Source organism: Aulonocara stuartgranti (genome assembly GCF_965226115.1).
Source record: "Aulonocara stuartgranti genome assembly, chromosome: 22".
Classification (NCBI taxonomy): domain Eukaryota; kingdom Metazoa; phylum Chordata; class Actinopteri; order Cichliformes; family Cichlidae; genus Aulonocara; species Aulonocara stuartgranti.
Window position 1 is genome coordinate 16,448,482 of NC_138957.1, and position 13,741 is coordinate 16,462,222.

General features: G+C 39.6%; 2 protein-coding genes across 3 annotated transcripts in view; one reads left to right on the plus strand and one right to left on the minus strand.

Annotated features, from left to right (window-relative positions):
- dlx6a (distal-less homeobox 6a) overlaps positions 1 to 13,741 on the minus strand; it is a gene marked incomplete at its 5' end in the record, with an annotated part of 59,814 nt that overhangs the window by 36,946 nt on the left and 9,127 nt on the right. For both annotated transcript variants that reach the window (XM_082520847.1, XM_082520848.1), the window contains one exon: positions 3,498 to 3,614. In XM_082520847.1, coding sequence (XP_082376973.1) covers positions 3,498 to 3,614 — 117 coding nt within the window. The remainder of the gene's footprint in view (positions 1 to 3,497; positions 3,615 to 13,741) is intronic.
- sem1 (SEM1 26S proteasome subunit) lies at positions 3,607 to 6,019 on the plus strand. Its single transcript, XM_082520860.1, has 3 exons — positions 3,607 to 3,740; positions 4,139 to 4,232; positions 5,816 to 6,019. Exons 1-3 carry the CDS (start codon positions 3,665 to 3,667, stop codon positions 5,856 to 5,858), a joined length of 213 nt encoding a protein of 70 aa, XP_082376986.1. The 5' UTR covers positions 3,607 to 3,664; the 3' UTR covers positions 5,859 to 6,019.

Below are 13,741 nucleotides of genomic sequence, written 5' to 3' on the forward strand. Positions count from 1 at the left end.
TTATCTCCACAGCCGTCAGCCAGCATGTCAAAGAAAGTTCTGTCACTTTCTTTGACATGCTGGAAAAATAGATCATGCGTGTTATCTTCAGGAGGTGATCTGGATTATTTGGTAACATGCATATTGCTCTTTTCTTGTAAATCTCCATCTGTTTCCATCCACACACCTTTCACTGTGCAGTGCCTAAAGGTCATATCATAAGCCAAGCCTGTAATAAAGAATCAGGGAGCACCTCTGTCTGCTCTGTCTCTTTCAGTGTGCTTATAGCGGCTGCCGACCTGTCCTTTCCCAGAGGGCTTTGTGAAAGGACAGAAATGTGATGCTGCTACTCAGACACAAGTCGTGGTGGAGTCTGTCTGGGGAGGCCACGCTGTGTCTCCCTTCTATGACCCCCCACAACCCCACCTCCTCCCATTTTTCCTGAGCACAGAGACTTTAGGCGCCAGGCTCGCTGTAACTGCAGTCTCAGGTATGCTGGGCGGATGCTGTGGCCACTTCCCAGGACTTCACCTGCACCTGAGATTGAGTGACACGGGAGCCAGAATCCACTATACCTCAGGGAGAGCAGCTCAGAGTGCTCTATAACTGAAAGGTGAATGAACCTGTGTCTTCATTCGCTGATTGTAGCTGAAGTAAATTTGATCCATCAATCTTCTAGGTATTTAAAATAAGCATAGGGACACAAACGTTTGGTAGAAATATTACTCAGATTCTATCGTGGAACAGGTTTCTTGCAGCTGTTTTTATAATTTGGGAATTTATTACTTCTAGCACAAATGTCAAGATCTGTTAGTTCAAATATGATGACTGGCAGCTTTTCTTTTTTTCTTACATGCTTGTAAATTGGGCTTTGGGCTCAGGAATTTCCAAACAGGAAATTTTCTGTGCAGCAAATTTTAACAAGAACCGGTTTCAGCAACCAAGGATCGGTCTGCCAAAGTCAAAGGCTTTGACTGAGCAGCGCCAGACCCATACCCTGGCCCAGACCTCGTTAGTCCTCAGGCCTGAGCTCGACCCAATCCCATGAGCTAAAGCCAGGCCACCAGACACTGCCTGACAAACACTCCCCTGGACAAGGTTCAACCCCAGTCTGGGCAAGGCCGCATGCTCCATACATTTCCAGTCCACAGAGATCTTCTGACTCACTCTTGGTCTGGCACTTAACTGAGGAATTACCTTACTTACATTAGAAGACTCTGCCAGGGACAAGTTCCTCCTGATAATATAGCTCCTGGGATCTCTAGGGCATACAGATCCCTGGCATGGGTTTGCTTCAGACATGTGACAAAGATGTCTCAGAGGTAAGCCATTTTGAAGATGTTCAACAGGGAGGAGGCCTCGAGATAGAACTAGGACACACTGGAGAGTTTTGGTTGGCTTGGGTAAGCCTCGGTGTCCCCCTGGAAGACTTGGCTGGGGAGACGGAGATCTGGGTGTCTCTTTTCCCTCACAACCAACACTCAGATAAGCAGCAGAAAACGGATAGATGGATGGATATTTTAACAACTTTTAACTGATTGGTAATAAAAAAAAACAAGTTCCAGCCCTACCAGGATAAATAAGAAAGTCCTTCTGTTCATTATTTCACGTGACAGTAGTGGTTAAATGTTACTGACCTTGTTCTCGTCGTGTGTGCGGGCTTGATGTTTTCTTTTTCAGCACCTACAACTTGTTTTTTATGAATGCATTTTTACTACTAACTGGTGGGAAACTATTTAAACAAACAGCATTAGCTTCCTACACTTGCCAGTGTCTTATTCCTCTTTCCTCTGAGTGTTGTGGCATTGTCATGTGTAAAGGCTTAGGATGATTACAAAATAATTTGAAAATAGAATAAGTGCGCAGAGCTTAAGTTGAGGTTTGTTCCATCTGTCAACATATGACAGCTGGAGAGCAATTTTCATTGTGGTACAAGTGGTTTTGTGGTAAATGTGCGCTCTCATTTATCTAAAATACATCCTAAGCTGTGGCTGCTGCATCATTATTTGAGCGGGCCGCATGGGTTACAATGTGCATTTGTTCCCAAATGAAAAATCTTTGACAAAATTTGAGTGACTTGAGTGCATATGTTTTGAGGAAAGAGGGCTTTTGTGGTGGCCTGGAAGCGAAATGTGTTTCTGGGAGAGAGGGAAGCATGCAGGGAGGAATTCAAGAAAACAAGATTTCTAAAATATTTGATTTTTGGGACTGATGGTATCGGTGATATTTGGGGGGATGGAAAATACAGATATAAAGCAAATGTTAAGAGTTATACTGAAAAAAATGTGAAGCCATTTCAGAGTTACCTCGAGCATTCTGCTTTCTGCATTCTGCTTTAAAATGTTTTTATATTGTGAAATATGCTGAAACATAAACAGCATACCAAAACTTCTTTTTTTTCTTCCAGCTGTTCCTTTTAGGGTTGCCACAGCGAATCACCCAGCTCCATCTCTATCCCTGACATCCTCCTCTGTCTCACAAACCCTCTGTATCTCTTCCTTCACCATGTCCATGGATCATCTCTGGGGTTTTCCTCCTGTCTGGCAGCTATATTCAACACCGTTTGTCCAGTATATCCACTATCCCTCCTCTGCACATGTCTCTTTTTGATGTATTCATTTCTAATCCTGTCCATGCTGCTCAGTCCCAAGGCAAATCTCATCCTTGGTGTTTTTGAAAACATTTTATGTTGGATACCCATCTTCACACAGCTCATTCCATTCATTAGGGTTTGGATTGAGTGCTAGGAGTACACTGGCTTATAATAAATTAATTAATAATAAATGAATTTTAAAGAGTAAAGAAAGCAGTAATACAAGAGTCATAATAAAACACACCTTCTACAAGCCAGGTGACACGTGCAGAGAACATGCTCCTCACACCTTTAAGTAAAATGTACCGTCTGAAAAAAATAACAGGCCATTAATAATAATAAAAAAACATAATAACAATACTCAGAAGTAGAGCCAGTACCCTGATAGGAGGAGTGAAACGAATGGATGGATGAGCATCCTAAATACATAAGCAATATTCCCCAACACATGAAACACTTTGCAGGGAATAAAGTGTCACTGTGACTGAAATGGATAACAATGTGAAATAAATATTCTTTACACCAAAACTTATTTTGGACATTTTTTTCTGCACAGCAAACATGTTAACAGAGCTGATGAAGCTGTACCTGTAATACTGGATAGGTACTGGTAATGTTAAAAATCAAATTTGAAAAACATATTTACTCTAAGTGTGATAAGAAGACAAAACAAAAAGCGTTCAAACTTGAAATTAAGGATTTTCCTTAAAATACTTCGTTTATTTATCTTAAACAGGTTAGACTCACTGCTTTAATTAAACCTGTTAGAAAAATCTCATCGGATATATCGACCTGTTTCTCTTACTGCACTGGTCTTTGCTTTCTATTTGAGGGCAGAGAGCTGGTTCTTAACTGCCTGTGTGTGCGTTTGTAAATCACATTGAATTTAATTACATCGAGTGTTTCTTGAGTAAACCTGCCTTACCTCGCTTTGCTGTGGCTCACAGTTCCTCCTGCGCTCCCCTGTGCAGTCATCGTGCCATCCATGCGTGCACTTCGCGCAGCCGCAACCGGCTCGATCAACTTTAACTTCCCACAATTCCTGCGTGAAGAGGCTTCATTAACAAACAGCAACACACCGACGGAGCTAACATGTCAGACAAGAAGCAGACCGTAGATCTGGGCTTGCTGGAGGAGGATGATGAGTTTGAAGAATTCCCAGCCGAGGGTGAGTAGTTCACATGTTATCTGAGGTGTTGTTGTTCTTGTTTCTCTCTTCATTATTTGTTGGAGTCCGTTACGGTTTTCTTTGCTGTGTCCTGCTGCAGTGACTCAGCTAGCCTAGCCTATTAGCTTTAGCATTAGCTAGCGAGCTAGCTGGAAGAAAAACGCCACAATTGTTCCGATTTAACCAAACACACCACTTCACCGAGCTCCCAGTAGTTTAATTCACCACTAAAATTTACTTACTGACTGCGCTTAGCTGTTTAAATATTATGTATACTTGAAGTAATTGTCTTACACCGCCAATGTAGCTAAACCAACAAGCTAAAGTGTTCAGAACTGGTGAGCAGATACTTTTATATTAAGGTTTTATTGCAAGCTTACAGCTGTAATGTTTCCCAGACTGGACAGGGCTGGATGAAGACGAAGACGCTCATGTTTGGGAAGACAACTGGGACGATGATAACGTAGAAGATGATTTCTCAAATCAGCTGAGGTAATCTGATCAGTCAGAAATTGTTCATTAAATAAAACTTTTTTTTTTTAAAAAATCTCACAAATCACTTAAAAGCTAATGAAAAACTGTCCGATGACAAACAAAGACGTTTGCATAATCAGAATCGTTTTTGCACATTTCAGAATGCCAGTTTATGAAGTCCTTACTGTCTACTTTCTTGCCTTAATCTCATACTATATCTCCATCTTTATGCTTACATTTATTTGATCAAGTTTAGGGTCAAGCAACAAAAATACTCTCCGTTTTGAATGAAAATCTTTCTGTTTTAGCACATGTGGGACACAGTCTTTCTATTTATTTTAAATGGAACAAACCAACATTTGATCCACAGATGTTTCATATTTAATAATTCAGTCATCTGCTCTGCGTTTGTAGGTCATTGACGTGTTAACATTTGAATTTCTGTTGCTCTAAAAGCAGGGGTGCGTTTTTGTAACTGCTGTTGTGCACCTTTTTTTGATTTTGTTTCAAATGCCTGCCTAAATTAAAAGCTAGTTCATTTCAAACCACACCTTTATGTTAAACACCTTTCACCTGGTTTATATCGATCTCACATGTTTGGCAAGCCGGCTGTGTGCAAATAGCTAAGCAATACCTGATCAAAAACAATAGGACTTGCTAATATTTCCCGTGTTTGTTATCTTAACTTCTCTTTCTGCAAATGTTTCTCAAAACTGTGTCAGAAAAATGTAGATCATTGAGCAATTTCTGATGCATAAACTACAAATAAACAGTGCACTACTTTGGCCCAAAACCTCGTCCAGTAAATCTCTTGGCTGTCGAGAAAAACCACATACAGTATATAATGTAATCGGTCATGAAGAGCCTGATGGGTTATGCAGAGAGAAACTCCTATCAAACAATTAACATTTTTATTTATATGCTGTCCATATGTAGCACATGGTGAGTAATTTTCCCTGATATAACATATTGCCTTTGCACACCACCAGAATGCCTTTTAGGAGCCGTGCATGCAATTCAGTCGTTGATCTAAATGCAGCATGGAAGATGCAGTAACCAATAATGAACTTGCCTGGTGAGATTTGTACCAGTTTTGTGGCCTAGATCACCTTTTTTGACAGCAGGGCTCGTTTATATTTCACATATGTAGAAAAATATAAACGCCTCTAAAACGCAACAGACGAACAACATTTGTAACGTGCAAAAGTACCTTAGGTATGTTGAGTTTAGCAGAAATGTAATGGAGTTGGCAAATCTATGAGCAATCAGTATCCACTGATAGATAAATGGCTGCTTTGTTTTTATTTGAGTACCCTTTAGACAGTTATATGCTATTGTTTTATTTAGGCCAATTACGATAGCCATATTATTAAGTTGTTTCTTAAAGATATCATTATTGTTAAAGGCCACAGCTGCTATATGTCTATATATGTAATCATCAAATCCATAGCTGTATGCATTATGCAGTATTTATATATTTTTTTTCTTCTCATCTCCTAATGGTTCTTACAATCAATAGCAGAGGGTACTTATGCCTCAACCACCCACCTGTAATCATCTCTGCTGACTTGATCTTTCTATTTTTCTTTTCCTCCCTGCAGAGCGGAGCTTGAAAAACATGGTTACAAGATGGAGACATCATAGTGGCTGACAAGGCCTTTCAGTATTCGGAGACATTGGATATGGACATTTATAATTGAAAATTACTGGCTGACCACATACTGCAAGAAGAGCTCAGAAGATGTTAATTTGTTGCCCTTTTTTATAATTGAAGTTGATGGAAGTAAAGTGTTTGGAAGAAAGTGTTCCTTTGAGTGTTTTTCCTTTAATGTTTATGCTACAAATGTTTAGGTGACAGTTAAAGATAATTTCTGCATTACATTTGTGTTAATTTTATATTTGTGTGTAATGCAATCTGTAGACTGGTCCTAGCTCCTCAGCCTGAAGAAACCAGTTGGTTTTGAGTAATCATTAAAATATTGCTGAAATTCAATAGGCTGTAATAACTGCAGTCCCTGTAATCGAGGAAGAAAAGCCAGTGGCCAACAGTGATGCTTGAGCAAACATTCAGCCGGGGGTCTTTGGTTTCGGCTTGTCCTTGGGCAGCTCTTATTTTGTACAGGCACTAAAATCCATTTTTCTAGTTGGTATAGAAGATGACTCAGGGTTTGGCTAAAATAACTGCAAATTACAGTCTTTGTAAGAACTGTTGATCTCCTCAGGCGCACACCTGCCAAGTCAACACAATCTACCTGTAATGGGCAGCTTGTTATTGCCCTCTGACACTTAGTGCATTTATTTTGGACTGCATGAATTTTGCATGATCTTACTCAGGTTCAAGTACTCAACAGATATTCGGGATCATTTTGCTTCAACTGTACTTTTTTAAAGGAAAATATTTTATGAAAGGCTCTGTTTATTGAAACTGTCAAAGCGATGTCTGCACGATAGAGGAAGAGTGAACAAAGTGTGCATGAGGGGAAAAAAATAGAGCTGCATAGGCTGTGCACGGTGGAAGTACACACAATGCAAACAAGTGTAAGTGCGCTTGTGGTGCATGCTACACACATACAGAGGCAGTTCCTTTGCACTGTGCTGTATAACAGCCCCCTTCCCTCTCAGCCCCACAGCGCTGGGCCGAGTCCCTGAAGGAGAGATTATCCACTGCCGTGTTTGTCAGAGACAGGGAGGGGGTCTCAGCATGGGGCCTCCCAGCTTGCCTTGCCTGGGCCTGCCCCTACTGCCAGCCAGGCCCTTCTCTTCCGCTTGGCACAGCGGGGACTCTTGTACTGAACCAGAGGCCAATTTATCCCCGCCACACTCCCCCGGCAAAATGATTTCTCTCAGTGTTTTGTCGACTCTCGGTCCCAGGGTCCTAATGAGGTGAAATGGATGCCAGTAAGACCGAGGCTGCAAGAGCCGCTTTCATCCTGAAAACAATATCCATCCTCCTACATGAGTGGAAAGTAACTTGGAAACATTTACACAAGCACTGTATTTACATACATTTTTTTCTGTACTGTGGTGTATTTGCATTTTGTGTAACGTGACGTTCACATACTCTTAAAAGATCTTAAATGTGTTTAATGACACAAAAATTATCTCTGAGTCTGGATGAATGATAAAAACAGGACACATTAGAAAAATATTTTTCACGTCTGTGGAAAAAAATTGCATTCCATGGAAATTGTTGGCTTTTTTGAAGCAATTATTCGGTCTGATTTGAAGCAGCCCCTATTAGAAAAACATGATCAAACAAGTCAAAGGTCACACGCCCCAAAAAAACGTAAACTGCTTAATTTATCACACTTTAAGATTCATAAAACTAGAATTACAGTTTCCAGATTAAGGGCTAAAGATTAGACTTCTCACTGCAGTTTTCTTTTGTATTTTTTGAACCAGAGATATTTTCTTTACAATATAAAAGCATGTGGTACCAAGATCTAAAGAGCTTTCCGAGTCCTCCAGAAAGAAAAATATTTGAAATCACAGATTCCAGTGTAAGTAAAATTAAATACAAGTGCTTCTAACCACTACCATCTTTTCCAGTGCTGGTTAGTCTAAGCAAATAAGGTTTGAGTAATGAGATATGTTTGATTCCAAAAGAAGTCTCCAAGAATCCTAAACAGATTTGGACGTTGTTATTCTTTTATCTAATACCACTCAAGTATGGACGAAATAGCTACATTATAAATCTTATAACCGAACACTTCTAAATTACAGATGCTTACACACAAATTTAAATGCTTACAGACTTTCAATATTAAAACTGGAATAGCGCTGATTATTTATGGTACAGGTCAGTTCAACCATCACTAATAAATTCTTATAATTGGTATCTAATTATGTCATTAGGTTGGGTAATATAAAACATACTTAAATTATGTATTGTGTCAGAAACAATTGGCGCGTATACGTTTTTAATGCACAGCGTCATACATTTGCGAGTAATTTTCAAACGAAAGAATTGTCGTTTTGTAGGGGAGGTTTCATTATTGATCAGTGAGCTCGTTATCATTCCTGACACCATATGCTGCTGTTTTAACGAAGCTCCTTGCATCTCAGAGCTACACAAAGGTGCTCTTTATTTATCCCACTACTGCCTCATTACACGCTCTTTAAATGAAACAATCTCTCGCAAACATCGGTTACAACCATAAATCAGCCTTCCGGATATTGTTCCCAGGTCTGTTTACCAAATAAGTGGAAGTCAGTCAGTAAACATCAGTAATTATTATTTAACTGTTTATTAACAGTACAAGACTTATTACTGAAGTAAGTATTCTAAAGTATTGTGAAGATTATTATTTTTCTAGCACCCTCTGCAGGAAATAAAGCAAGGTATCATGTTCCATAAGCTTGGACTCAAACATGCGGGATGCCCCAATCTGTTTATGCCCATAAGGGCTCTGGGCCACATGATTATTCTAAGGGCTGGGAAGTCAGTGAAGTGAGAGAATCGGTAAGTGAGAGCAACAGAGGACGACTTGTGACCATTTTGTTTGTGCTGAGAGCGTAAGATTGGTCCCTTGTGTTTGGCGCGGTGAGAGGGCCTCCGTGGGCCCTCGATATTCAACCTCACACAGATCATCAGGCTTTTCAGCGTCTCTGTTCTGGTTCCTCTTTGATCTTTTTTAATGATGACTTTAATTTGCGCTAGCATTTCTTTTTTAAATTTTTGTTGTTGTTGTTCCTTTGTGACCCACATTCACCTTGACACTGTGGCTGATATTGACTGATGTGGGGTAGAAGTGAATAACAATCTGCTTGAAAGGATTGCATTTGAAATCTTCTGAACTGTAAAAGACCATTACTGTCTTTGCTTCTTTATATGGATATCCTCATAAGGAGTAGGCTAATACTTTAAAGAGATTCAAACCAACAACCGAATGCAAGAAATTCTGCGAACAGAATTTTGCGAACAGTCTTTTCCAATGCCTAGATTCTTCGTAAAGCTTTTTTCCCCCTTATCTGCAAATTGTTTTCCCTCAGCCCACGCAGTTCTGAGACCACATGCAAGAGAGCAGCCAATGGAACTGTGGTGAGGACTATTTCATAACGCTTCATGTTGTGAGATGGCAGATCCATTGTTCTCAAGGCCCACAAGTCTGTGGGCGAGAGTCCCCGCTGTGTCTACACTGAAGAAACACACCAGCCTCCCAGGGTATATTTTCCTCGCTTTTCTGCAGACACCGGAGGCTACTGTGACCATTCCAGCTCTCTCTCTCCCACTGCTACAGGCCCTGCACTCCTCTCTTCGCTCCCTTCACTAACCAGCCGGGGTGAAGACGAAGCTGTCGCTGCACAGCTAGGAAGCATGCAGCTGCTACTATAATAGCCCTAATTGCATGTTTCTTTTGTTGGGCTGAAATTAGCAGTGGGGCTACAAAACTACTACTAAAAACCCCCAAAAACCTCCAAGTAAAGATGGCGGGGTGTGTGTTAAAAAAAATACACAAAAAAAAAGACACTTGGGGGTGCGCTCACCACTGAGAATGCCAACCCATTGCAGAATGGCCCACACCTGTATGCTCGCACCCCCGCTAAAGTAAACACAGATAATAAGGTATAATTACTTTAGAAAATAATAATGAGTAGCAACCCTCAAGACCCCCCTCCTCTCAGTGACAAAGGACTGCCTGTTTTTTGTGGGGGGTGAAACAACCCCAAAGGATGCTGGCGAGTGCCCTATCAAAAGACCTGAGGGCCCTACTGAGGGTCCCTTATAGGACCATCATCAGTGTCAAGGAGGACTTGGGCTTTTAAGTCTATTCTACCCTAACTGCCTCAATTAAGCACTATGGACTGACCACGAGCTACTTTTTCAGCTCCATTCATCCTCATCAAAGTGATCCCCAGTTGTCCAGAATGGTTTTCCCACTCTCTATGAGATCTGAAGAAACTCGCAATTTCTACTGTGGATCAATTTATGTAGCTCCAAATCACAACAACAGTTGCCTCAAGGCACATTATAATCACTAACATGACGTGTAGTGAAAATAAAAATGATTAAGCATCTATATGTATCTGTACATAAGAAAAGACCAGAATAAGCCAGATCTTCTTCATGGATTCACTTCTGCTGCAAGGTCGTAATAACGCACTGTGTTAGAAGACAGCAAATAGCATTAAAAGAATAGGATAAGAATAGGGCCGAGTCAGCCGGAAACAGAATTCCCCTCAACTTTTGCATCTGTGCTGTCTTCACACAGAGGACTGAAAAAAAAAGAAAAGATTGTTGTGTTAAACTAAAAGTTAAATATTTGTGGAAATAACTTTATGTTCTTATTGGAAGAGAATTAGATTACAATATTTATACAACTCTCATACCAAGCAGCAGGTTTGCTTATCTTGGTGCAAAAAGTGGTTTTATGATTTTATCATAAAATCCAAGCAGAGGCACCTGCAAAGCTCACTAATAAGCATGTTATATCTTAACAACGTTTCAAAAGAACATAGTTTAAACTCAGCATTTTGCTGTTTCAGGAGTGGAATGTGTCTTGGACTATTTCTTGGCTCTCAGCAGTTGTTCGGCAACCAGAAGAGACTCCAGCCAAAAATAATCTGGCACTATACGTCCAGTAAAATTGCTAATTATGTTTTCCTGCTGTTTACTGTCTACAGCCTTAAACTAAGAAACTAAACAACTTGCTGTAGCTTTATTTTTAATGGACAAATATGAGAAATCACATTTAAATCCATGCTTTCCTTTTGATAACTTGTCTTTTAGCTTTGTGGATGTGTGTCATACAATGTCTTGATGCTGATCTATCAGTGCAGATTTTACTATACCTTATGAAACTGAGGCCACAAAAGCCAAATTATCAAAAATAATAAAATAAACATCAGCCAACAGATCTCTAATAATTACAACAGTAAGGAGCAGTTTAACTTGACAGGTTGACCCAAAATTTCATAAACGTTACTGAAGGGACCACCTAATGTGGAAATATTTCCCTCCACTACACATAGAAATACCAGATACAGTATCTGGCCACATTTCAAGTTTTTTTCTCTTTGACCCTATGAATTTTTATGAGTACCATCACAGCCCAGCTCAAAACGTGCATAAACTCGTCCGAGCACGGGAACATGACACTGGAGAGTTCAGGCGGTGTGGGATCACGCCATGGCCTCACTGTCACTTAAATCTGTCCAGATTTTAACCTGATATGACATGTTGGCACACCAAAAGCAATAGATGGGTATGTTTCAGTTTAACGTTACTCTTATGAAAACACCAGACTTTGGTTTGATGTCAGAACAGATTAGGAGTGGCCCGGTTTGGTCCTGCACTTTATGACTATGATCCATCTCATAGGCCATGCATGGATAATTTTACAAAGGTGATAAACTTTAAGGATAGCTAGCATACAGATCCCCCACAAACTCTGACCTTCAACTATTTGGCCAAAGTGGAGTTAAGACTATTATATAGCTTTATAGCATCTTTATTTCATTACATAAACAGTAACTGCACGCTGGCTACTTAAGGCTAGTAGGTGAGAAAACGAATTAATGACTATCTTGTTCTACCTTTTTTGATGCTTCATTATTAAGAAGTGTAACAAATTGGTATCAAAGCTTATAATACTGGAGGAAAAAGATAACACCTGATAAACAGGTTTATCTAAAAGCCTTGGTTAGCCCTGCAGTTTTTAAGCAATCTTTAAATTGCACATTAATGGATGCGTTAATGAAAGAATCTTATATTCATCTAGTCTTTTTCTTTGTTATGGTGAGTGGAGAGGGTTAATCATAGTATTCACAATCAGAGTTTGACTAGTTCCACTGAAGCTTCTAAAGATTTCTTTCACTAAACGTGAACATTTTTTGTAACAGTTAATTAGTAAGTTGAATGGAATAGTTATGTGATAGGCGTCTGAGGCAAAACCATTAGTACTTTATTCATTCATCCAACTCAATTCTATAAATGTGTCGTTTCAAACAGCGATGACCGGGCCAAGCAATTCAGCAGGGTATAGTCGCTAAGGCAACTTGATCTGATTATGTCAAATGTAGCTTTAAGCAGGTCCAGGAAAAATACGAATTTTCTGTTTCATAAATGTACAAATTACACTTTGTTACGTCAGAGAAGGGTTCAACTCCTTAAATAAAGTTTGGTGTCAATCATATATTGCATGTATATAAAAGAGGGACTATTTTTTTGTGTTTTTTTGTTTTTTAACTGAAAAGTGAGGATTTGACTGCTCTGCACTCACAGGAGTAGCTAATCAATCATAAAGTAGGCCCAACCTGAAAAATACCCTACTTTACTTTTCTTTTTTAATATAATAGGGACCATAATTTATAATATCTATATAATATTGTGAAATATAATGTATAACTAGAGATTTAGACTATAAACTTATCAGAAATAAGGAAACCAAGTCATTTGCCCATGGTCTTCAATGCAGCCAGACTTTTGTTAACCAGAGGAGCTGCCCACCATTAGAAAGAATCCAGGTTTAAGGCAATTCCACACCAGCTTCACCTTCATGAAAATACGTGCATCTTTTCTTTAGTACTAAAAATGGTTGACGAGATTATTACCTCAAAGTTCCTGTGTAACACATTTCCATCCGATTTGGATTTCCCATAATAAAACAGGTTTAAAAAGTTAAACCAGCAACTTGGTCTGAAGATTATCCGTGCCACTTTTGGTGAAGGTTCAAAAAAAATAATTGACTGTGAAAAAAAAAAAAAATCTTTCTGTAAAATCGAATCATATTAGGGCTTCTTCAGTCAAGTGTTTCCCAGACTCTAATAATTTATTTGTGGTAAATACATCAGCAGTTTTTAGACAAAACCCTTTTGTGTCCATTGCAGCTTCACCTAGTGGTCGAATTCTACACAGTCTTTTAGATTTCTCCAAAACAGAGTAGTAATTAAAAAAAATGGTAAAGATTTGTGACTTTTACATGTTTTCCCCAAAATCTAACAATCAATTCATTTAAAATTACATACAGCAAAACACCTCGAAATCATCTCTTTTCACGTGGACCTGCCTTGGAGGCTGCAATGACAGATGAAAGAAAGACTTGGCTGCTTCTCCAGCTTTGCAGCATGGCGCTAAATAAGAAAGGCTGACAGTAGCCGGCAACCCTCCCACACCTGCAAAAACACACATAACTCAACTGGTAACTCTCAGCGAGTAAATGTTTCGCATCTTTTGAATGCAAGTCTTGTGGTATTCGGTACTTCTATCAACACAAAGTGGGGATAATAGCTGCTGTGATTAAGTGTCTAATGTAAAGTGAATCAGTGTTGCATGTGAGTCATCCCTATGCCCTCATTAAACCATAATGTGCAACTGAGCTGAATTGCCCTGCGGATGGCAGCGTGTTTTTAACTGTGACGTCTGTGGCAACAACACCCCCTGCTGAGTTTCCTTCCCGTATGCCCATGATACCTGGCAATTAGGGAGTTTGTTTTCTATTTTTACTCCCAGATTTTTGCTCTGTCCCCTCCCAAGCCTTCAATATTTGAACACACTGGCTCAGCCATCCACCTGTCCCGCTGCACTT

Bases quoted from the DNA above. Each gene is read 5' to 3' on its own strand.
- sem1 (XM_082520860.1), top strand. From the start codon at position 3,665: ATGTCAGACAAGAAGCAGACCGTAGATCTGGGCTTGCTGGAGGAGGAT. The intron at 3,741-4,138 runs GTGAGTAGTTCA...AATGTTTCCCAG, and splicing joins TGAAGAATTCCCAGCCGAGG to ACTGGACAGGGCTGGATGAA. The intron at 4,233-5,815 runs GTAATCTGATCA...TCCTCCCTGCAG, and splicing joins GATTTCTCAAATCAGCTGAG to AGCGGAGCTTGAAAAACATG.